The 24,828-nt window shown below is 46.0% G+C and overlaps 2 protein-coding genes across 2 annotated transcripts; both read right to left on the bottom strand.

Annotated features, from left to right (window-relative positions):
- Positions 1-473: 473 nt before the first annotated feature.
- On the bottom strand, positions 474-1,287 carry LOC121309534 (histone H2AX). Its single transcript, XM_041242512.1, has one exon. The coding sequence runs from the start codon at positions 1,220-1,222 to the stop codon at positions 797-799; it is 426 nt and encodes a 141-aa protein (XP_041098446.1). The 5' UTR covers positions 1,223-1,287; the 3' UTR covers positions 474-796.
- A 7,911-nt stretch (positions 1,288-9,198) lies between these two features.
- On the bottom strand, positions 9,199-24,622 carry c2cd2l (c2cd2 like). The gene is made up of 14 exons (XM_041242514.1): positions 22,887-24,622; positions 16,274-16,369; positions 16,009-16,128; positions 15,351-15,458; positions 14,917-15,030; positions 14,245-14,362; positions 13,622-13,742; positions 13,252-13,316; positions 12,635-12,756; positions 12,131-12,302; positions 11,556-11,654; positions 10,586-10,719; positions 10,056-10,320; positions 9,199-9,678 (listed from the first exon to the last, which is right to left on the bottom strand). Exons 1-14 carry the CDS (start codon positions 23,265-23,267, stop codon positions 9,452-9,454), a joined length of 2,142 nt encoding a protein of 713 aa, XP_041098448.1. The 5' UTR covers positions 23,268-24,622; the 3' UTR covers positions 9,199-9,451.
- Positions 24,623-24,828: the final 206 nt, after the last annotated feature.

Raw genomic sequence — 24,828 nt, 5'->3', positions numbered from 1 at the left:
ACTGCACACCTCCCCGCCTCGAAAACAGGAACACAATGAGCATCTTATTCAAGACAAGGGCTGGCATTTGTACACGTCCTTGAAGCCCTTTTCCCATTACAAAAACCACACGTGTATTACTAGATCGTGCTTATTAAGCGTATAATGTATAGCATTAGAGGCGATAGTGCTGTAGACTGGAGAATGACCAGCGCCTTAAACAGTCGCTCTCGTTACTCAGTCTTTGCACAAAAGCAACGCCGGGGTTTTAACCCGTGAGTCATTATCGCAAAAGCTTGGTGGTTGTAAAGAAACCGAAAATGTGAAGGGAATCGTGCGCGATGGGAGTCTTGTACTAATTCTCTCCCATAGCAGGAGACTGGAATAACCTCCCTGTGGAAAGCAAATTTACTATGAGGGGGTGGAAGAGACGTATGGATCAGAAGAGACAACCGTTTATATCTGCAGAGCTGTATGAGTAAAGCGCCACGATAGGAGTTTAAACTATTTAATATAAAAAAATCAAGTCACATTAGGATTATACCTAGACCAGAGGGTGCTTTTGTTCACTACGTGATGAAACATCTTGCTCGTAAACACGTACGTAAATGCAGTCGCAGTCCGTTTAAGACCGGCCATTTTATGCATGGCAGATCTCAGCGTGTGCAATTCAACACGAACCTACAACACTGAAGGGTAAAATGGACATCTCTTTTCACTGATCATGTGGGTGGCCCTTATAAGGGCCTTTGGGTTCGCTTTGCTTGTTGCAGTTTTAATGCAGCGATGTTCCGCCGGTCTCTTCCTCGCCGCTCCCTTAGTACTCCTGGGACTGGGAGCCCTTCTTGCCCGCCTTACCGGTGCTGGCCACAGCTTGGCCGGTCTTCTTGGGCAGCAGCACGGCCTGGATGTTGGGCAGCACTCCTCCCTGAGCGATGGTGACTCCTCCTAGCAGCTTGTTGAGCTCCTCGTCGTTGCGGACAGCGAGCTGCAGGTGACGGGGGATGATCCTGGTTTTCTTGTTGTCCCGGGCGGCGTTGCCAGCCAGCTCCAGGATTTCGGCGGTCAGGTATTCGAGCACAGCGGCCAGATAGACCGGGGCTCCAGCGCCGACGCGCTCGGAGTAATTCCCTTTCCTCAGCAGCCTGTGGACACGCCCGACAGGGAACTGCAGCCCGGCTCTGGAGCTGCGAGACTTGGCTTTAGCACGGGCTTTACCGCCGGTCTTTCCTCGTCCAGACATGATCTCAAATCCTCGGCTTAATCTTCACTCTCAACTACACGAGTTCAGCGCAGATTAACAAACAAACCCGTTCTAGCGCTATTTATAGAACCAGCGTCTCCATAAACCCGGCCCACGCTTCAAAACTATTGGCTGGCGTTTTCCGCCTCATATTTGATTGGTCAAAAAAGCAACAACGAACGCGACCCGAAACTCTTATTGGATACTTTCAGGTGTGCATAATGAGATTGGAAAATTGACCAATCAGCGTGTTGTACAACCCACAGGCTAGCTGGGTGTTCGGAGTAGACTGGTTTCTTTCCTAATTGGGCAATGATCCTGTCCATCACAACTCCGCCAGTTTGGGCCAATGAACTTCAAACCCGCGGGATTTTAAAAATGCAATATGTATTTTTTTTTTTTGTTAATTTAAAAAAGGCGCCGATTTCAAGTTGTAAATCTCGACTAATACACATTTAAATACACACATTAAAATAATACAACATCAAGCGATGCTATTTTATTTAATTCACCGTGTTCACTGCAGTTCTCCTTTAAACACGTGTTATGATTTATTTACAAGTTACTGATTAAAATTACCACGAAACAAAACAAAAACAAAAACAAAAAAATCTTCACATCGTATAAAGCGCGCAAAGCAGATAACCTTTTTTTTTGTTTCGTTTATTTGTAGTAATTCGGCCACCTTGAACCTTAAGCTAGACATGGCTGCCTATTCAAACGTGTGTTTTCATTACCTTAAACCTCTACACGGATTCAATTAAAACAATTGCAACGTTGCCATTGAAAATGAGTACCGAAATACTTCTGGACAGCACAATTCATAGTGCAATGTAATGGGAACAGAGCACGCTTTGATTTGGAGGGACGGTCTGAGTCAAACTTTGTGTTTTGTAATCAGTAGACGCATTGCTGCAGGGAACCCCGTGGCCGGCAGATCTGCAGATACACACTAGCTGGTGCAGAATGCACGGTGCGCTTTCGTCTTTAACTGGTGTTGCAATGCATCTACTTTGTGTTTTTTCTTTGCAGGAGCAAAATATTCACTTACGCGATGACTCGATTTGTGTAGAATATCTCCTCGTTACACCTTGTTTATAGAGGATCGCATCTATTATGCAACATCCTAGTGGTATCGTCTTACTTTATCGATCTAAACCACAACCCTCATTTTAATCCCACCATTTACTGACCAAAACCAGATGGGCAAAATTATTGTTGTTTTGTGTGCAGGCAAATTAGGTTTTAGCGATAGAATCGTCGGCTACAGACTTGGTTGCTTTAAAAAAAAACATTCCTTTCTACTTAATGTCTTGTAACTCCCCTTTTTAAACGAGTCTGCATCACTGTCGCCCATCCCCCTGCAGAGAGACGGGAAGGGGGCGGGGGAGCTCGCATTGCACATTCTCGGAGAGCAACAGTTTCAAGCAATAGCCGGACAGAATACTCTGTGGCTTTCAATAGCCGTCTGTCCCTGGATTACCAAATGAGCAGCCGTTTGCTCTACCTATCTCATATCTATTAACAATCTTTAAAACCTAATTAAAAGTGTCTAACATTGTTTTACAGCTTGTCATAGTTTTAGATTGTATTATGATTATGATTATGATTATGTCGAGGCAAGTCAAACAAGGCCTCACCAATAATTCCCAAAGGCTCAAAATACATTGAGCATATTATTTGTATGTAATTGATCAACATGCAATCATGCATATATTAAATAAAGTTAAGTCCCGTAGAACTAGTGACATTATTTAAAATGAACAATTCGCTCTAACCAGTACTAGCGAAAGCGCAGCTCCAGCAAGCTGGAAGAATGCTGCGTGAGGCCAAACCCTTGCAAGAACAAAGAGCGCGTCACAAAGCAGTCTGTTACCACGGCAACTCTCCACGGCGGGGAGTCCCTTTCTAAGGGCGTTGCTATAGAACCACAGCTTGGTGAGGCACGGTCTGGATTTGGAGCAGTTCGCGTCTGTGCGGTTTGAAACTGTTTCTGCAATGGCTTTAGTTGAATCCGATATTATATGCGAGCTGATGGAGATAAGTTTTACAGCAAGACCCCCAGAAGAGAGGCGTTCAATTGTTAAGGACGGCAGACTAACACCTGCACTGGAGATTTTGATGAAAGACGGCAGACGGACACGGCAGTTCCAGACATCTTGGTATGGAGTCCACAGCTGGCTAACAGGCAGCGCTGTGAGAAACAAACTATACTGCTGGCCGTGTTTGCTGCTTTCAACGAAGAAACACATCTGGGCTCATGCAGGGTACTGTGACTGGAAAAACCTGTCACGGAGCGCTTTTTTACACCGGTCATCACACGAGCACATCAGAAACGAGGTTTCCTTGAAGCGCTTGGAGCATGAAAGCGCAGCAGCCGTCGCGTTGCTTCGTGAGCAAAGGCGCCTCGCCACCTTAGCGCACAACGACAAGGTCAGGAAGAACAGAGAGGTTTTGAAGCGGCTAATCGACATTTCGGTCGTTTTATCTCGTCGGGAAATTACATTCCGTGGCCACTGTGAGGCAGAGGAACCTGGCAGCCATTTCACTGAACTTACCGGTTCTTTTTTTCGTCACGACGAGGAGTTGAATGGCTACTGGCAGAAAAACGCGCCCGTTTTTTCCGGCCTGTCGAAGACCATTCAAAACGAATTGGTCGAATGCGTGGCTGAAGAAATGGCATTTCACATCGACCGTGAGATTGAACCCTGCAGCTTTTTTGCTTGTGAGCTAGACGAAACAACGGACGTGTCTCAGCTAAGCCAGCTGGCACTCGTGTTGCGTTACGTGGACAAGAAGGGCAACACGCAGGAACGGTTTATGGGTTTTAAAGATGTTGGCGCAGACCGAACCGCGGTCGCTTTGAAGCACTTTCTGGATTCAGAGCTCTCAAAATATGACTACAAAAGAAAACTCGTGTCTCAGTCGTACGACGGCGCTGCAGTGACGGCTGGGGAGCTGGGCAGTCTTCAAGCCCTCATTAAAAAAGACGCTCCCCGAGCTCTGTTAGTGCATTGCTTTGACCACAGATTGAATCTAGTTCTCCAGCAGGGGGCGCAGTGTATTAAACAAACGCGTTGCTTTTTTGCAACTTTGCAAGGCTTCCCCACATTTTTCACACGCTCGAGCAAATGCACGGCGCTGCTGGACCGAATTGTGGGCAGGACACCCGCCCTGAGTGCAGCTGGGTGGACATCTAACAGCAGAGTCCTGCACGCCATCGTCTCGGAAAGAGTGAAGCTGTGCCAAGTGTTTCAGGAGATTGTTGATGGCAATGGTTGGGACGGGGAATGCCGGCGACAGGCTGCAGGGTTCCTGGCAAAACTAAACGACTTCCAGTTTATCTTCTTGTCCTACGCCTACCGCGCCATCTTCGGCATTACTGACGTTCTCCACGACGTTCTTCAGAAGAATACCGCTGATGTGAATTACTGCAGTTCGCAAGTGCAGTTAACAATCACCATGATTGATGATCTGCGTAAGGAGGAGCAGTTCAAAGAGGTGTTTAATTCTGCAGTCACCGGTCTTGCTGACATACCTTCACCTCTAGCAAACAGACTGAAGCTGGAAGATGGAACCCCTGAAGATGGTCAGAATTATTTCCTACTCTACAGTGACATCATTGACAACATCATCGTTCAGCTTTTGCTGAGGTTTGCAGACATCAAGGCTCTGCAGTTTCTCGAGCTGTCGGACTCCTCCAGATTTCTGGCTTTCAGCAAGCAGTTCCCCACAGATGCGTTTACCTCGCTCGCCGACTCTTACGGCAGCTACTTTGATCTAGATCGTCTCAAGAATGAGTTTGGTGTCGTCTTCAAAGATGACCAGTTTCAGAACCGTTCTGTTAGCGACATCCTGCGTTTAATCAATGAAACTGGGCTGTGTGAGGTGCTGGTGGAAGTGTACCGCTTTTTCTGCTTGATTGCCACTATACCAGCAACAGCAGTTAGTGTGGACAGAAGCTTCTCTTGCCTTGAGCGCATCAAGGCGTACTTGAGGAGCACCGTGGAGCAGAGTCACCAGAGTGCTTGGGCCACCGTATCCATTGAAACAAACCTGCTGTCTTTCCTGGAGAAGCAACCCAACTGGTACGATAATGTGATTGCACGCTTTGCTTCTAGAAAAGAAAGGCAGATTGATCTTAACTACAAATAAGGTACGGTTACATCTCTTTTAATGGACGTAAAACTGCCTCTTGCCGTGGCATGACAAACTGCCTTGTTAGTTTTGAGTGAATGGCGTTGTGATTTTGTATTTGCGTCTTTATTATAGTGAATGCTGCTCGCTGGTGTCACGTAATGGCTTGTAGAACTAAATCCTGATGTTAAGGCTCTGTTTTGTCAACTGATTGAATAAACTTGTATCCGTAATTCTGTACGCTGTGTATTGTTTAAAAGCGCTAATGTTGCTTACAATGGGGCTATCAGCAGGGGGGGCACAAGGACGCTGTGCACAAACACTGGTGCATCCTTCATTAAGCTACTTCACAGGTCAGAACAGCGCTGCTCAAGTGAGTTACTAGCACGCTTACTTTATAATGCAGCACAATTATTCCCCAAAGCGATAGCAAGTGAAGAGAAAGTCTGAGTGTGACTGATAAATGTTATTTATATTAACCAGAGAAGCAAAGTGTGAAGACACAGTTGAAAATTAAGTGGAAACAGACTTGAGACAGACTAGGTAAGGAGAGACTTCTTCACACAGAGAGCGGTGAGGGGTTGGAATGGGTTACCAAGCCACGCTGCTGATGCTGAATCGCTGGGAACCTTGAAGACCCGACTGGACAAAGTTTTGAGATCACTCACTGTCTAGGAACCGGATGATGCTTCATGGGCTGAGTAGCATCCTCTGGTTCATACATTTTCATCATGCTCAGCAGCCAATCTATCCCCCTTGACTCCTCTTACAGATTATACAGAATGTAGACAGGTCATGATTATACCTGTAATGCAAGCAGATAATGGTCCATTTCCTTCCAAATAAACATGCATTTTTTTTTTTTTTTTTTTTATTTATTTATAATAAGTTAACAAGTGAAAGCCATCACAGTAATTTAAACCTGATTCCAAACATTTACAAATGTGTACAATATATACTTTGTATCATTGCATTCTTGTATATAATAATAATAATAATAATAATAATAATAATAATAATAATAATAATAATATTTCCATAAAATTACAAACTACTACAGTATTCGGGAGAGGAGGGCTCAGAATAGCAGGTAGGAGGATTCACTAGCCAGCACACCAGGGCACTAGTGCAATGAAGGTACTAGTTAGTGCAGGTAAGTTTCTGGTATATGCAGGTAAATCACCAGTCACTCCAAGTAAGGTACAGGTAACCAGTGCAATTAAACCACTAACCATATATTGAAGTTACTGAACTGCAGGTACTTTATAAATAGGTTGTGTGAGCCAGTACTTGGAGAGCTCAGGGGCCGGGAACCAGTGCATCTTAGTGGTAAAGTGGTTAGAGCTGGGGACTGGAAGGCATTGTGTTCATAGCGATTAGACCTGAGGACTGGCACAGGGGTTAGAGGTGGGGACTGGGAGGTCAGCAGCACGGTCGAGTGGTCATAGAGCCGATGGACTGGGTGGTCTAGTGCTTTTGCACTGATGGACTGGGAGGCACCATGGCCTAGTGATTACAGAGCTCAAGGACTGGGAGGTAAGCATTGTGGCTGAGTGATTGGGACTGGGAGAAGGGAGAAAGCGTGGTCTCTACCGTAGCTCCACTTTATGCATCATATATAAACAGACACACTGGAAAGGGGCATTTGGAACATTCAGTACCTCTTGAATCCCCCTGAAACATTGCAAAGCTGTATGAACAGGTCGTACAGAGGAGCTAACCAATACCTTCAAGAATGAATTTCCAGCATCGCTCCATCACCCCCGCACTCATCATTCCCGTTTTAAATATTCATATAACTTAAAGCACGTTCATTCCCTTGCCAGACTGTTTTTCCTGATTATCAATTTAAGGTTTACAATCAACCCCTCCTCACTGTACCATATATGACACAAGACGAGTGAGCCTGTCCTTTCCGGTGATATCTACTGTACTAGAAAATGTTCCCTTTTTATTCACACCCCCTGGAAAGAGTTGCTTTTGAAAAAGTTTTCCATTGCTATAAAATCAGACTGCAGTATTGTCAATTGTCACAGTCCAATATTAAAGGATGAAGAGTACCTCACAGGGTCCTGTGGTCCTTTACCAACAGCTCTGTAAACAGACCCCGTTCATCTCTTACTGATCTTTCCAAACAGAATGCATAATAAATACAATAGCAACACTACGTCACCCAAAAATGTCACTGGGTTTTCAACTCATCATCCCATCTTTGGTTACCTCTCGCAGGAATACAGAGTCTTGTCTTGTTTGTTTATTATTAATGATTTGTAGTTTGTGTTCCTTTGCTGGTGCTGGGTGGCTCAGTCGACAGCGCAGGTGCCCTCCCAGGAGGTTCCAGGTTCAAATCCAGGTCAGATCAGGACAGGGTTTTGCTTCACAGCACGAGGTGGGAGGGTAGAAAGGTCTCATTTTACATGGCATGCTTCAGATGGGGGATGCTTACCTGGGGAAGCTCTCAAGCTGCTCCAGGAAAAGCGAACATCTGTCACTCTGGATATCAGACTGCTGGCAGGCAAGCTCCAGACTTTCTGATGATTAAACGCTTCTGTGTACGGTAGACGCTCGCAAACATACCTCTATCATCTATCTAGCTTTTAATGAAAGGCTTACTATATATACTGGAAATACTACAGGAAACTAAATCAAATCAATGATAAATGTTTCAATTAGACATGGCATTTTTTAGTATGACACAGATTACGGTCAGTGACTCGCTGGAAAGGGTCTGTTCCTCACAAGTTCAGATAAGAGAGTCTACTGCATTAGGGCAGACCCCATCATCACAAAATCCTGGGCTTGCCGTTAGTCTGATATTGATGACAGATCGCTGGAACAAACCTGTCATTCAAAAAAATGAGGAGGAGGAGCCGGGAAGCACCGACTGGACCACTGTCTGTATGGGGGGGGGCAGGGTCCTGAAACCATCATCAAACAGCTTCCCTGTACTGTGTGAATATCTTCTCTCCACCGCACACTGCAGGTATGAGGACACTGAAGCAACTGCAAATGACTCCCGTTACAACACCCCCCCCCCCATCTCCAGTTAAACTGCAGCGAAAGTGCAGTAAATCGAGGCAGGCTAGTGCTTCAGTATATACTGTGGTTGCAGGTGTATTCTCTATAGCCACAGTTACACAGTGCAGTTCTGTGCTTTGGATTTTAAAAGTGCAGTAAATGATGCATTTGAACTTTAAGAACAGCAGCCTTTCCCTCACTCAGGATATTAACTGCAGTGGAAATGCATGAAGGTAGGGCTGAAAAAAGTAAAGAGAAACAGTGACGTGTGTGTGGGTGGGTGGGTGTGTACAGTTTGGATGTGATCTTGCTTTTATACTTCTCTCTGCAGTTCAGCATTCAACCACAAGGTGGAACATTTTGCTTTTGAAAAAAAAACAAAAACACAAGTGTTGTTCTGAGTCTTATCAGAGGGAAACTACAGTACTTATAAGCGCTCCCCTTTCTGGCATCCCGATTAGATGCACTGAAGTTTAACTGCACTTTCCCTCCAGATGAAAGGTAAAACTAATAGAGAATAAAGTCATGTAGAGAAACGCCTCAGCCCGTGCCTTCTCCAGTGTGCTGATTCCCTTTGTATTTCTCTATCTGACTTCCACATGAAATACTGAAAACAGTCAATTAGTGATACAGGAAAACAGGATTTACAGTTTATCTTCAACATAGTACTACAATTCTGAACTGTTAACTATCGAGTGAATGCTGTACTGAAGAAGGCACTAGTCGAAACACTTCAGGGATGGAAATAAGTCTCCTATTGCATAGCAGTTTCGTCCATTGCAAGTTTTACTACGAGCTTGATTATCCACAGTGTACAGGTAGCAAGCTCAGGTGTGTCTTTCTAAAGTCATAGTAAAATCAGGAATGGATCAAACTCCTGTGCAATGGGAGTCTTAGTTCCATCCCTGCTACCTGACTTCTAGTTTTACCTTACAAGTTTTCCGATTAAGCTTTTTGAAATTACGATTGCCCTTTCACTGCAGATAAAACTACAACAGTTTGTTTGTTTAACACGTGCCTGGTTCTTGCATTGCCCTGCCCGGCTCCCCTGCTCCCCGTGCTCTCTCCTCCTCCTCAGTTCTCACTCCCCGCCGCTCCTCCGTTCGCACTGGCCTTGCCCTTGGATTTGGAGCGGAAGGAGAAGCGCTTGATGAGGCGTCTGGAGAAACCTCCAGATTTCTTGCACGCAGCCGAGCCGTTTCCCACGTTGGTGACGTCCTCGTGTGATTGGCTGAATCCCGGGTCCTTCTGGCGATGACGGCGACGGAACAGGAGCTTCGTTCCGCTGCGCAGGAACCCGACTGGAGCAGGAGAGAGGGGGAGAGAGTGGAGAGGGAGAGAGTGAGACATGGAAGAGTGTGAGAGGAAGCGGGAGAGGGTGAAAGAGTTCAAGTTAATTTAAAAGACTCCAGTGAATACATCCAAGTTATTTTCAGTGTGCTGAGTAAGGCGCTAGCCAAAATGCTTGTCTACTTGACTTAGTTTCTTAGGAGTAAAACCACAGTGCAGTCTATAGTTATATAATCAGATCATTTACCATCACACACTAATGTGTGACACCAACGGTACAGCGTTCAGTTCACCCATTCAGACCCCTGAAACATGGCATCAGTCTGGTAGCAGAGTTTGCAGTGCCCACCACAGCCTCCCTGCCCTGCTGTATCAGGAGGGTCCCTACCTTTGTGGTCCTTGAGGCTGCGTGTCTCAAGCGCCCCGGTCGAGCCAGTCTCAGACTCCACGTCATCCACTGAGGGCCTCTCTGAGATGTCAGACTGGGTGGTCTCATCCGTGTCCTGCTGCAGTGCACCCTGGGAGCCGGTGGGGCGTGGCGGCTCGGCGTGACTGGTGGAACCGGAGGCTCCATAGGGCTCCCCCTGCAGGGCGGCGTCCATCGCTGCAGCATAGCCGGTTGAGACAGACGTGTTGTCCTCCGCTACCGGCACCTGCACCCCACGATACAAAATCAACACATCGGAATCGGCGTCTGTACATCTCTGTGCATGCGCATGTATAAACACTGTGGACATCTGTACATGCGTGCAGTGTTCTCTGTCTATTCCGCTAGCTGACTTGCACATCAGGAAAAGGCAACATATTGAAAACCGTTAACGTACCCTAAAATATGGTGATCCACACTGGGTTAAAGTTCTGCATTCACGCACTGAACAGCTAGTGAAGTCCATGCTTGTAAGCTCTCAGCACTCTCACCTTGGAGACTCCGGAGATAATGAGGGTGCTTCTCTTGGTAGGGGTCTTCTTAGCTGCCTTGCTCGCCGACTCGGTGAGCTGTCGGATCGCCGTCTCTGCCACCGGGTCCAGCCCATTGGAGAGCTGACTCTCTGCTGTAGGTCACAAACACCCAGAGCTGTCACCAACGCCAGGGCAGGGCGCACAGCTGCCTTTCCTTAGAAACTTGTTTCACTTGTTTGGGAGTGCCTGGTTTGAATCAGATCCCAGAGGTGAAAGCTGACACTTTATTTCTGCACAGTATTGTCTGCAGTTTTACCATGCTCCTCCCCCCCACCCCCAATGATTTTACCACGCATTTACCATAGTTCACCCTGGTTTGCCATGTTTGTTAAAATGCTTTCCCATACCTCGTTATTCTTTACAATTCTTGCCTATGATTTATCATGCTTTCACTGTGCTTTATGATATTTTGCAATGCTTTTTACAAGAGGAATCTTTTCTAACAGATTTCAAACTTAGGATAGTTTCATTTCCAGTGGATAAATGCAATACCTACATTGCTACATAAAGCAAAACACAACTAAACTGCATGCCACAGCTATCTTGATACAGCATGTGTTTGTATGTATGCATTTGTTTGTATCAAAATGCAGGATTTCAGATCGTCTATACACTGTTTAATGGCAATAATGCATGACCCTGAGGAACATCAAAGGTCTGTATCACTCAGGTGTCAGAAGAGTCAACAGTTACTTTCACACCTAGAGCAGTGACTTCTCTGTATGAAACGCTCAATAACGCTACATTCAGAAATACTAAAAGGATGAAAGCCTTTCAGTGTCTTCAATTATGATCGTTTTGAAACCACAACGATGCGTTTATTTACTGACAGGAGAAGGAAACGTAAACTTGTGTGTTTTTGAAGGACGCCCCCCTCTCCCAGTGAAGGGTATTGCTACTGGTGTGACTGGTGTTGCTGGTGACTCACTGCTGGTGGTGGGGGTGACCCCGTCCTGGTATTCCTCTGGTTTCAGCGCTGGCCCCCGCTCTGTCACCTCCACCTTGGAGGGGGAGCGTGAGGGAGAGTCTGCAAGAAAACAGCACATGAGGAGCAGTCGGGGCGCTGCTGGATAGAGGCGGTCTGCAGGAACAACTCGCTCAACTCTCGCTTTGTTTAAGAAGCGCTTTTAGTTGAAGTTCAGTGTCTAGGAACACTTCCAACCGGCTCTCTAATCCATACCCAGGCAATCCGTACTCTTTGGAGTCTGATCTGTAATCCCAACTCATAATGAAATGCATGGGGACAGCTGCTGTAGAAAACGAACTTCATCAGGGGTCTGAAAAACATTTCCAGCGGCCTCTGTACTTTTTATTCATTGTTTTTTGTAATGAAATGTAAGTGCCGAAACGGACCGAGAAAGTATTCTGGAATACTCAAGTTGTACTCAAATAAATCAGTCTCTAAATAAAATGTTTTCTGCGCAGTATCTGTAGCCGATGCCCTGTCTATATTAATCTGATGTCTGGACTCTGGAATGCTACACCTCTGTGTTCTGGTCTTACCAAGTTTGCGGTCCAGCTTGGGGCGTGACTGGATGGTGGTCACCGTGGTAACAATGGTGCCGTCCGGCATGACAGTTCGGTCCCTCTCTACCTTCTTGGTGGGGGTGAGGGAGGTCAGCGCTGATCCTGGGGGGTGAGTCTCGCGGGGGTCTGCAGGCTCCAGGTACCTCAGCTAACAGACAGACAGGCAGACAGGACGGGAGCGCTAAACAATCAAGTTTCTAATCATAACAATGTGGACCATCTGACCGCTGGCGAAAACAAGTTCAGTCCAGAACAAAATGATCAAATGGTCAGCAGGGGGGGCTGACACTACAGGAATACATATTCGGCAATGGGATTTTCAGCAATAACACTGTCCAATATTTAGGGAGACAAAATACTGTAGCAGAGCTTATTCACTTTATCACAGAGAGGTAAGGGATTTGATTCTGAAGACTCGGTTAGCACTCCTTTAAATCCAAACGCATTTCCAGCAGGATTGCTGGTAACCTCCACACATACCTCCAGGGAGACAGTCCCGGCAGACACCCCTCCTGCTGCAGGACACAGGGACAAGACCTGCCGGCCAAGAGGGAGGCCCCTGGGGGGGTCCAGAGGGATAGCAGCCTGACCAGGCAGGGGATCTGCAGAGAGAGTGACACAGAGAGACACTGCAGTCAAACCAGGACTCAGACCAGGAGAGAGGCACAGAGAAACACTGCAGTCAAACCAGGGCTCAGACCAGGTGTGAGGCACAGAAAGACACTGCAGTCAAACCAGGAGAGAGGCACAGAAAGACACTGCAGTCAAACCAGGGCTCAGACCAGGAGAGAGGCAGAGAGAAACACTGCAGTCAAACCAGGAGAACCAGCTTCCAAACAGATAAGACATCTGGCTCGGGAAAGTGCTTCAATGACAGTGTTGTGTGTTTATGTGCATTTGAGAGCAGGTATGTGTACGCCTTTATTTACTCATTATTATACAGGATAAGCAATTACAACCCAAGCGTGCATGCAGTATACATTTACACAGTATTGCTTGCTGGTCCAACTCAGCCAAAGGACTGTTTCATAGTGGGATCCTGCCCTGCAGTTCAGTAAAACAAACTAGTGTTCATGTGAGGGACTGAAATTACATACGTTCTCCTTGACTGGTTCTCTCCACAAGACTCAGCTTCAGCTCCTTGGTCCTCAATCCCAGCTCCCTGAAACAGCAGAACAGGCCAGTCAGTGACAAGGCTTATCGTTTAATTGCACTCAGTCCACTCAAGGCATCCTTAAAGCCCCTGTTGGCATCAGTTACTAGCAGGCAGTACGACAGCTTCAAAGCACTGCAGGTGCCCCTCAACCCCCTCATTCAGCACTGGGCTTCCACACCACCACACGCATTTCACTTGTGATCTGAGCCGGATCGGATCCCCAGATTCCAGAAACAAAAAGACATTGAAAGTAATCTAGCCCTGCATGCGATCAGCTTGTCTATGAAGACAGAAGAAGGTGTCGGTCTCACAGCAGGATCTCCTCTCTCCAGTCCAGCTCAGAGCTGGGGTTCTGTGGAGCTGGCAGGAACTGGGTCCTCTTGATCTGAGAGGGGTTGTCAAGCTCCAGCACACAGCACAGCTCTCCTTGACCTGAGAAAATACATGTAGATCAAAATGAACACGTGCCACTTTATTATACCTCTCTAACTGGACTTTAATTAATTTATTAATAATCTATCTATGTACAGACTCATAATCCGTTACGCTAGATGTGTGAGTTAACTTAATATCTAATTTAACCCTTTGCAGTTCATTTATTCAGCGCTTGTCAGGCGTGTCAGATCCAATTTTCACACGTGCTGTTTATTTTACATGCGCGGTTTAAAACATATTTTAAAACAGGTTTAAAAGGCACTGAATCACTGAAAACAATCAGTACTGTATCTCCAGCCAAGCCCCACCCTTTGTTCGCTGTATTTTTCACATACCTCTTTATAGACGTGCATACTGATAAATCTTCTCCTGATCACTCGTTTTATCACCAAACTCCTCAATAATGTGATCCAAGTCACTATTGTATTACAATAATATCTCAAAAAGCTGGAGTGCTAGGATTTGTGATTGTGTCCTTTGTGTCTATGGAATCCCTCACCTCCTTTCTCTGCCGTGCTGATGTTAGAAGCCCTCAGCTGTCGAACCTGCAACCTGTGTCCTGGGACCCCCCCTCGGGAAGGGGAGGGCAGCCCCCTGACTAGCCTCTCTCCTGGGACCTGGGGGAGGGTGGGGAGGTATGGAGAGGAGAGAACACAGTAAACATCTCACTTGGTTGCAAGGTGCTCAATGAGTTGAATTGAACATTTAAGGCAACACGAGACGCTACCTCAATAAGACATGACATTTCATTTATTTAATTAGCTCACCTTATAAACCGGTAAAATCTGCAAAGTAGTTTTGCTTTTCTCATGGTTACACAATGCATTTGCCATAATTTACCATGGACTGCCACGTTTATTAATATGCTCTACCATACCTCTGTGTATTACAATGCTTGTCTATGCTTTAGGCCCTTCAGCCCCATACAGCTGATTGATCTCCACAATATGGTTCTTTTGATTTCGAGTTGAAGGCTGTAATCTTTGGCAGAATCAAGTCTGAATGCAAAAAAGAAACTGTGAAACATGCAGCCCTGAAGCAGTGTGTAGTCATTTTCAAGCACGTTGTTTTTTTTAATAGCTCTTTCTTTAGATCCCTACTGGAGCGCTCTTTGAGACGGGCAGGCTTGTGCGCTCTGGGTAAGTGTGTCTGTGGAGGGTCAGGCTCTCACCACACTGCTGGACTCGCTGGACTGCAGGTTGATGATCATGGCCGGCTGGGTGCTCACGAGCGTGTCTTCCACCAGCTCTCGGATAGTGCCCACATCCACCTTCTCATCACTCCCCTGCAACACAACGCACGCAGCTGAGGGCACCCGCAGGGGCTGCACAGGGGCGCCATACACTCTCACCTGACCATGCAGTGCTGGGCTTACAGGAGGACTGACCAGCTGCTGTCTTGTCTGTAATCTACACCATTTCTATGTAAAATCAATTATTTGATTTGGATTCTATTTTAGATGTAATGAAAGTTTTTTTTTTTTACTCTTTTTTTCAATGCCATGGTGTATCTTAGGCTCCTCCAATGCCTGGATGTTTGAGTGAAACTGAGCAGAGCTATTAAAACAGTGTCCCCGTTGGGTTACAGCAAAGGGGCCTCACTCACTGCTCTCTGCAGCAGTCGCGGGGTGACAGTCAGGGCCAGCACGGGGCGCTCTGAGAAAGTCCAGGACACCAGCAGCCCCTCCTGCAGCTCCTCTAGGCAGATCTCCAACTGCAGGGGCAAGGGAGGGGGGACAGGATTAAGGAGTCCACAAAAATCACTAAAAAAACATAGCACTGACCCAATACGTTTTCTAACCTTCCCTGCACTACTACAGTGCTCTGCAGTGTTGAGAGTGGAGTTCTCTTTCCTATACTACAGGAGCGCTCTGCAGTGTTGAGAGTGGAGTTCTCTTTCCTATACTGCTAGAGCGCTCTGCAGTGTTGAGAGTGGAGTTCTCTTTCCTATACTGCTAGAGCGCTCTGCAGTGTTGAGAGTGGAGTTCTCTTTCCTATACTGCTAGAGTGCTCTGCAGTGTTGAGAGTGGAGTTCTCTTTCCTATACTGCTAGAGCGCTCTGCAGTGTTGAGAGTGGAGTTCTCTTTCCTATACTGCTAGAGTGCTCTGCAGTGCTGAGAGTGGAGTTCTCTTTCCTATACTGCTAGAGCGCTCTGCAGTGTGGAGTAATCTTTCCTAGACTTGTATACAGGCCTGCAGTGTTGACAGAGGTAATGACTTTTTTCGTACAGATTTTATATCCTGGCATGAAATGTTCCCATTACCTGAGCCTCCAAGGGTTCCATGGCAACCTGGTACATATCCATGGAAACAGCAGCTGGTGATTGTTGAGTTACAGTCACTGGAAATGTCACCGTGTCAGCTGTGAAGCGACACTGGAGAACCTGTGTGTGTGAGAGAAAGAGAGCGAGTGGTGTGAGAGGGGAAGACAGAGAAGAGAGGGAGAGGAAGTGGGAAAGAGAAGGGGAAGATGCTGAGAGTGTGTAGTGGGGAGCGAGAGTGCTAACCACTGCACCATCACATACTCACCATTCTGTTCTTCGATTGGTCCGTGCAGGTCACATGACTGATGCTGGCGGAGACGGGGAGCTGTGGACTGTCCTCAAAGGTGATCTGAATGGAGCTCTGAGGAAATGAGAAACACAGACCTGTAGGAAACTACTGCTGGGACAAATATGGGAATATTGCAACTAACACTGCTGGAAATGCATTTGTGGCAAAAATGACCACGCTGGTATTCCCTTGTACGACAGGATTCAGAAACAAGGCACTTACCCCAACCTGTTCACAAAATGATGCACGAATGATGTCTGAAATAAACACCACAAATTTCACTGCACAGAACAGGGGTAGAGATGAGAAACATGGGGCCAGTAAATGCCACTCGCCCCTGTGGAGCACAGGGCTCTGATTAAAGGCAGATCGATACAGGCCCTAGCAAGTTGCCAGAGCGGACTGTGCTGCACAAAGTCTACTCTGAGGACATCAGCTCATTGCACTGCAACGCTGGAAACAGCGCAAGGAAAAATAACAACTGAGCATTTCACTGGTGCCAGCCTTGACTGTGCAGTTTTGCAGATTTAGTGCGTGACTCTTTGTCCTCACAAGACAGCCCTTGTAAAGGTTTACCACTGTATTTATGCAATGTTCTTATGTAGTTTTCCCATGCCTTTCCATTGGCTATACTATGCATTTACCATAGTTTACCCTGGTTTGCCATGTTTATTCATAGACATTACCATACCTCTCTGTGCTTTACAATGCTTCTCTATGCTGTACCATACCTCTCTGTGCTTTACAATGCTTCCCTATGCTTTACCATACCTCTCTGTGCTTTACAATGCTTCCCTATGCTTTACCATACCTCTCTGTGCTTTACAATGCTTCCCTATGCTTTACCATACCTCTCTGTGCTTTACAATGCTTCCCTATGCTTTACCATACCTCTCTGTGCTTTACAATGCTTCCTTATGCTTTACCATCCTTTTGTGTGCTTTACTATGCTTCCCTATGCTTTACCATACTCATGTGTGCTTTACAATGCTTACATATGCTTTACTATGCTTCCCTATGATTTGTCATCCTTCTGTGTGCTTTACAATGCTTACCTATGAATACTTCTGGGCACCTCTGCATATACAATGCATGCTTTTCATAGTTGTCCCACAAAGGGAAGCAAAGGCAAGCATGGCACAACACAAGAGACAGGGCAGAGTATGGGGGATGCATACAGCAGTGAAGACAGGCAGTGGGGCTGAATCCGAACAGGGTGTTCACATGTAATCCACTTCGGTTTATTCAAGGCAATACCAAAGAGACTGGTATAGCCATGCTTGTTTATCAGCGGAGGAGTGGCAATCATTTTCAGTCCGTATTTGTAAAGGAGGTTGGCCTCTGAGCACCAACACCACCACCAAAAAAAAAAAAAAAAAAAAAAGAGACTAGATTGGCACAGCTGTTTACTCCAGAGAGTCGGCAGCAGAAAGAACCACGTACCCAGTAACGAGAGCAAAGCAAAAGAAACTACAAGACACCAGAGTTAGGAGGCTGCAAGTAACGATTGCAAGTTATAGCATTGTAACTGTAATACTGGAAATAATCATGCAAGTAACTGTTAATCCCTCATGCAATTAATAAGTACTGGGATTCACACACGCACACGCAGTATATATCAGTACTTATCTCCTCCGTATCCAGTGATGCCCTGTTATGTGTATATTTAGAGCACTCAAACTACAAAGCCAATGTTTCGCACTTAGCTGAATGCAAATCAGCCTGCAGGTAAAAAGCAGAGCTGTAAACAGAGCTATGACCAAACTCCAAAAAATGACATCATTAGACTTGTGCTGACAAGGAAACATGCTGTGATTTATTATCCGTGTACCTTTAATGACATCGAAATAAAATGAATAAACAAGCAGAAAAACAAATCTGTTGGTGCAGCTGCACTGTCTGTTAGCAGCGTGGTAGACGCTAGCAGAGTTTGCATGAACGCGAGTAGGAAGCCAATTTCCATTGAAAGTGACGTTTGCAAAAAAAAAAAAATGGAAATCAGGCAGCATTTCATTCAGGAAGTTGGAAAAAATAACCAAATCAGTTCATCCCACACAATTAGCTTACACCAGCAAGAGCAATGATTCTAATATTGAGCCCTTTACACAAACCAACCCACACTAAAACTGAAATTACACATCCACACTGTCATTACCAGCACCTTAATAACAATGAGAACGAAACACTCCATTCTCAGCTCTCCAGCGCTGTCATTACCAGCACCTTAATAATAATGAGCGCTAGTCTACACACTCCATTCTCAGCTCTCCAGCGCTGTCATTACCAGCACCTTAATAATAATGAGCGCTAGTCTACACACTCCATTCTCAGCTCTCCAGCACTGTCATTACCAGCACCTTAATAATAATGAGCGCACACACTCCATTCTCAGCTCTCCAGCGCTGTCATTACCAGCACCTTAATAATAATGAGCGCTAGTCTACACACTCCATTCTCAGCTCTCCAGCACTGTCATTACCAGCACCTTAATAATAATGAGCGCTAGTCTACACACTCCATTCTCAGCTCTCCAGCGCTGTCATTACCAGCACCTTAATAATAATGAGCGCTAGTCTACACACTCCATTCTCAGCTCTCCAGCGCTGTCATTACCAGCACCTTAATAATAATGAGCGCTAGTCTACACACTCCATTCTCAGCTCTCCAGCACTGTCATTACCAGCACCTTAATAATAATGAGCGCTAGTCTACACACTCCATTCTCAGCTCTCCAGCGCTGTCATTACCAGCACCTTAATAATAATGAGCGCTAGTCTATACACTCCATTCTCAGCTCTCCAGCACTGTCATTACCAGCACCTTAATAATAATGAGCGCTAGTCTACACACTCCATTCTCAGCTCTCCAGCACTGTCATTACCAGCACCTTAATAATAATGAGCGCTAGTCTACACACTCCATTCTCAGCTCTCCAGCGCTGCCATTACCAGCACCTTAATAACAATGAGAACGAAACACTCCATTCTCAGCTCTCCAGCACTGTCATTACCAGCACCTTAATAATAATGAGTGCTAGTCTATACACTCCATTCTCAGCTCTCCAGCGCTGTTATTACCAGCACTTTAACAATAATAAGCACTAGTGTAAATACTCCATTCTGGGAGGGTCACACAGTGGCCCTCGCCAGCACTATTCCCAGATGCCCCCTCATCTGAGGCACTGCGAGGCAGCTGGACCAACCAAACATATCTCTTCCCTTCAGGCTGGGCTGAAGAGACCCGGCTTAACTGTGCAGCTCACTCTCTGTGTGAATGAGAATGCGTCTGTGTGTGAGGGTGTGGGTCTGTCTGCATGTATGTATGTGTCTCTGTGTATTTGTGGCCATCTGGGTGTGTTTGTGTGGGCCTAATTTTCCTTTTCTTTCCTTCCCCCTTCCAATTACAACTACATGCATCATACCATATTGCGGTTACAATACTGAGGACTGCAGCAAAAGCAGAAATACTGTCTCCAGAATGACTCTGGATAGCTACTGGTAGGTGCGTGTGCTTTTGAATGTAGTACTGAGGCATCCATTTATAACAGCATGGTCCACTACATAACAGAAGCAGGGTGGTTTTAAGAACACAATTTCTCATTTCTGTGGATTTCTATGGCTCATGTCAGGGGGGCTGTGAGCCGTGCTGGTATTGCTGAAGTAGTTTAGCTGCACTGTCAATGCAGTTCTAGTGCACAACCACAGTTGAAATGTGGAGAGAATGATGCAGAATTTCATTTACAGATCAGGTATAGTGAAGGTGCAGTTCAGTATTTAAACTGCTGTCTTAAACACGATGTGTGTGTTTCTGTGTGTGTGCGTGTGTCTGTGCGTGTGTCCGTGTGTGCGTGTATGTGTGGACGGCACCCTTCTTATCCAAACGCCATGCGTCAACCAGCTGTACCAGAACCTTCTGCCAAATCCCTGGATTATTGGGACGGAAAGCCTCTTACCTCGGAAATCACTGTCTGTTTGTTTTAAGAGCTGGTCTGGAAACCAGTGCTAATACCAACACAGCGAGGGAGCTCACAGCTGCACAACACAAACGAAACCGGGAAACACAAATAAAATAATCCGAATTAAAACCAACCGCACGAACATATACTCTCCAACAAACAGACGCAGAAACATACAGCATTTTAACACAGACAATCCTGAAATTACCTTGGAAGTACCCTGATGAAACTCCCAGCAACTGCTGGCAAGCTGCTGTCAAACAAGAGTTGGGAACGGGCAACAGGTTTGAGTAGTGTTTTAGCTCAGTGGTTAGAGAATGAAAGAAACTGCTGGGCTACAGTGTGGAAGGGCGTGCAGGGATGTCAATAAGACTCCGATTGCATAGCAGTTTCATTTCAAATTTTACTATGAATTTGATTAGCCACAGTGTATGTGTGGGTGTGAGTGAGTGTGTGTGTGTGTGTGTGTGTGTGTGTGTGTGTGTGTGTGTGTGTGTGTGTGTGTGTGTGTGTGGGGCGGGGGTGTTTGAGGTTTCATGTCACGGTGCTCATTTTTTGTTTTATTTTTAAACAGTTTCTTCTCTCCGGGAGGTGGTAGTCAGTGTTTAAAGACTCTGGGGGTTCACAGTGTGTGGGAGAGTGACTGATAAATGAAAGAGCAGAGTGCTCATTACCCAGGAGAGCTGTCACTGGAGACAAACAGGCAGGCAAACCCCCCTGACGAGGAGAGAGGGGGGAGAGGGAGGGAACAGCAACTGGGGGAGGGGTAAGTATGGAGAATAAAAATACTAATTCTAATGGAGGCATAAACAAATATAAAGCAAGGAAGGAAAAAAGAGCCCCCCATTGCATAGCGGTTTGATCCATTCCAGGTTTTACTATGAGTTTAATAAGACTCACCTAAGTTTGTTGCCTACACACTGTGGCTAATCAAGCTCGTAGTAAAACCTGTGCACTAGGAGTCTTATTCCCATCCCTGTAATGTCAATATTTATAAAAGTGCAGTAGCATTCTGACTATCTGCATAAAATAAGCAACACACCCTAGCAGATGGATCTTGTGGGAGCATGGCATGCAGGCAGTGACCCCCTAACCAACCCCCTGCCCTCCTGCAGTAACGCTAACTAGCCTGGAGGGGGCTGTGTGGAGACATGGAGCACAATCCACAGCTCAGCACTGATCTCATCATACCAGCGATACCCCACTGGCCACCACTGTGTGCTGGGGAAACAATTCCCCACTACTGGACCATAAAGATCTTTGTTGAATTTTTCACTGATAAAAATGAACAGCCTTCAGGATGACATTCACACTGGTGCTCACACTAGTGGTCAGGTATACAAACACCTCTGCATCCCTGAATTCAACAGAAAGAGATATTGAAAGATGTTTTCAAACCCCCTTTATATAAATAAATAACTAGTGGGCTTCCTCGTTTATTGATCAAAAGGTGACATGTATATCCTGCTACTGCTGTAAGCGTGCCTGTTTGGCTTACACAGCGACATTGTGAAAAAAACATTTGAAAAAAAAACCTAGAAGAAACCTACAGCTTTGCTGTCAGAAGAATATACACAAACTAGACTGTCAACAAAAAAAACGAAGCATAATTACAGTAATGCTGCCAACTTTCTAAAGGCTAATGATGGAGAGAGACAGATATCTTGAGTCTCCCGCGGTGTCACTCTCTCACCTTACAAACACAGACAGAAAAAAAGATTCCCAAACGCACAGCAGTCATTTAATTAGTCTATTAGTCACAGGTCAGTCCGTCTAACTCATAATCAAATTGAAATGGCTCAAACTGCTCTGAAATGCAGAGATAGAAATAAGACTCCTATTGCATAGCAGGTCCATCCATTCCAGGTTTAACTACGAGCCTGATGAGTTAGTGTAAAGGTAACAAGCGTAGGCGAGTCTTATTAAACTCCTTGTAAAACCAGGAATGGAGCAAACCACTATGCAACGGGAGTCTTATTTCCATCCCTGCGATGCTGGTTTATATTACCGTCCTTGCACCCAAAGATCACTTTTAAAAGAGATGATGACAAAAAAAAGAGAACAAGTTAACAGCTAAACAAGCATCTCTGCCTTGGAGCCAGTTAACTGGATGGTACAATGAGATACCACTCCAGCACAGGACCTGAGAGTGTGTGTGTGTGTGTGTGTGTGTGTGTATGATCCCATCCTTGTCTGCCTGCAAAGCAGGTGTTACACGAAACAAGCACACCATCACTGCCCTTTCCTCCCTCCCACACTGCAACCCCACAACACAAGCTACACCTACACATGCAACGCACGCACTGACACAATGCCAGAGCCACTGCCATGTTGTGCTATTATAAACACGCTCAATGTGCTTCTCCATGCACCCACACACTGAGCACCAGATTCCACACACATACACACAGCCAGTGAACTGTACCAACAAGCACGCAAACCCTGACATAGGTAACCCTGCTGAAAATCCCAGCTTGAACAGTATAACCATCTCCTCCACCAGCACGACCAGTTGAAAAACCAGTGAACTCCCAGCACAGACCAGTACACACCAGTCACGGTCGTCCCACCCCGCAAACACCACCGGTAGTACTGAAGGCACGTATCCTCTCACAGCCCCCAAATAAAACTCACCCCGTTCCGACAGGCTTGCTCATTGAGCGCTCGAACCCAGGTGCGCTGCCAGCTCTCCTTGAACGACTTGAAGGCGAACAGCGAAGACAGCAGCCCCTTCACCCCGGCCCCGGGTTCCCCTCCAGCAGCGCCTCCTCCTCTTCCTCCTTCCCGGCCGAACCCCAACTTCAGCAAGGAACCCCATACCCCCCAGGCCTGTTGATGGGCGGGGAAGGCCCCGGGTCCGGCTGCCGAACCGCAGGTGTTCGGCTCTTTCCGACCTTGGCGGCGAACGATTCCGAGCGAGTACTGAACGAGCCAGGCCAGAACCGTGAGCAAAGAAGCAAAGAAGACAGCAACCAGGAACAGCCAGCTGAAATCCTTAAAAACAAGCCCGGCCATTCTTAATTTCCAAATATCGTACGCAATCAGTAGTATTATTATAACAATAACTATTACTATTATTAGGACAGTTAGACGGGAATGACAGCTCCTCTTCACAGAAGCTAAGAGTCAGCAAAAAAAAAAAAAAAAAAAAATTCTTCTGTATTGATATGAAGTACCGCAGTCGCATGCCGATATATTAATACAGCCTATAATATACATAATTATAATGGCTATTGTTATTTAAATACTAATAACAGCACGCGCGTCACTGGTTTAACAGGGTGATGCACTTGCATGCAAGTCTTGCTGTCTCTGCTGTCCATGGCGAGATGCAGCGATCAACATACAGGATAACAAATAAATACAATATTAAAGTAAAAACTATTTATATATGTATATTGTGCATGAATTAGTAACCATAATGCATCAGTATTATTATTTTCAAAGAGACCTCTGTTGCAAAAATGCAAAAAAATAATAACGATGCCTGCCTATCTATCTATTTATTTATTTATTTATGAGGATATGTTGTTGTTACGTGTTCTCCGGTGACATGGTGCCGGTAGTCGTGCTGTAGTCGATGCCAGCATTGCATTAGCAGTCCCGGGTAAGCTCGCTCCAGAAAGTCGTCGTGTTTATTTCTGAACTGGTGCGCTTAAAACAAAAAAACAAAACAAAACAAAACAAAAAAAAAACAAGGTTCAGCCAGAGTTGAACTTGTCCTTCTCCTTCAGCCCTGTTGGGAGTGAATGCATGGTCTTTTACAGCCCCGCACCACCGGTACACACACTGCAGCTGAGGTGCAGGGCGGAAAGCACCGAACGACACAAACACACCCACCCCCTCCCCTGCTAGTCCGAGCACTCCTTTCAGAAAGACCGAGGGCGCTAGTCGAGTTTGCCTCGGTTACATTACAGCTGTGAATTTGTTATATGCTGTCATTCGCACAAGCCGTGCTGCGACCCTCCATTGCACTGCGACAAATGACAGCGCGTCGTGTCTCATTAATTATCGTTTCTAATTAAGATGCTTAATCCTGTTTAATAATTATTATTATATATTGGTCTTTGCATCCTTTAAATCGGACTTCAAGGTTATAAAAAGCATAAGCAATGACATCCTATTATTATTATTATTATTATTATTAGAGTGATGGTAACGATCCCACACGCATGCTGAATGTCGTTTTCATTTAGCTCTTATCAAGCGATGTCTCTGTCTCGCTGCGATCGCTCCGTTAGCAGGGTGTGACGACGGAACAATTCGGCAGCATTTATTTCCCACCACGTCTTTCAAAAGGAAATTATATTTTGATTCTCCACCAGCAATGGCACAACACAGCCACTTGGCTGAGGGCAGAGCTCCCCACAATTCACAGCGCCTCGGTGCGTAAAGCAGTGCGCAGGAGCCGGGCTGTCCCTGCTCGCCGGGCGCAGCCCGCAGGCTCTTAAAGGTGCAGACACCCTTTACACCCGAAGCATTCATCGGCAAGGCTGCCGTGCCAAGCAGCAGCGCCATTTCAGATTGAATCCTGTGTTTTTGCTGATAATAAAAATCAGTTTATTACGGGGGCATT

Source organism: Polyodon spathula, unplaced genomic scaffold (genome assembly GCF_017654505.1).
Source record: "Polyodon spathula isolate WHYD16114869_AA unplaced genomic scaffold, ASM1765450v1 scaffolds_1305, whole genome shotgun sequence".
NCBI lineage: Eukaryota > Metazoa > Chordata > Actinopteri > Acipenseriformes > Polyodontidae > Polyodon > Polyodon spathula.
Note: the sequence above shows the minus strand (reverse complement) of the source record. Positions and strands in the feature narration are given on the sequence as shown.

Excerpts from the sequence above, each read along its gene's own strand:
- LOC121309534 (XM_041242512.1), bottom strand. The coding sequence starts at position 1,222 with ATGTCTGGACGAGGAAAGACCGGCGGTAAAGCCCGTGCTAAAGCCAAG.
- c2cd2l (XM_041242514.1), bottom strand. The coding sequence starts at position 23,267 with ATGGCCGGGCTTGTTTTTAAGGATTTCAGCTGGCTGTTCCTGGTTGCT. Across the intron at positions 15,031-15,350 it reads CGCGACTGCTGCAGAGAGCA|GGGAGTGATGAGAAGGTGGA; the intron begins GTGAGTGAGGCC and ends GTTGTGTTGCAG. Across the intron at positions 10,321-10,585 it reads TTATCTCCGGAGTCTCCAAG|GTGCCGGTAGCGGAGGACAA; the intron begins GTGAGAGTGCTG and ends CGTGGGGTGCAG.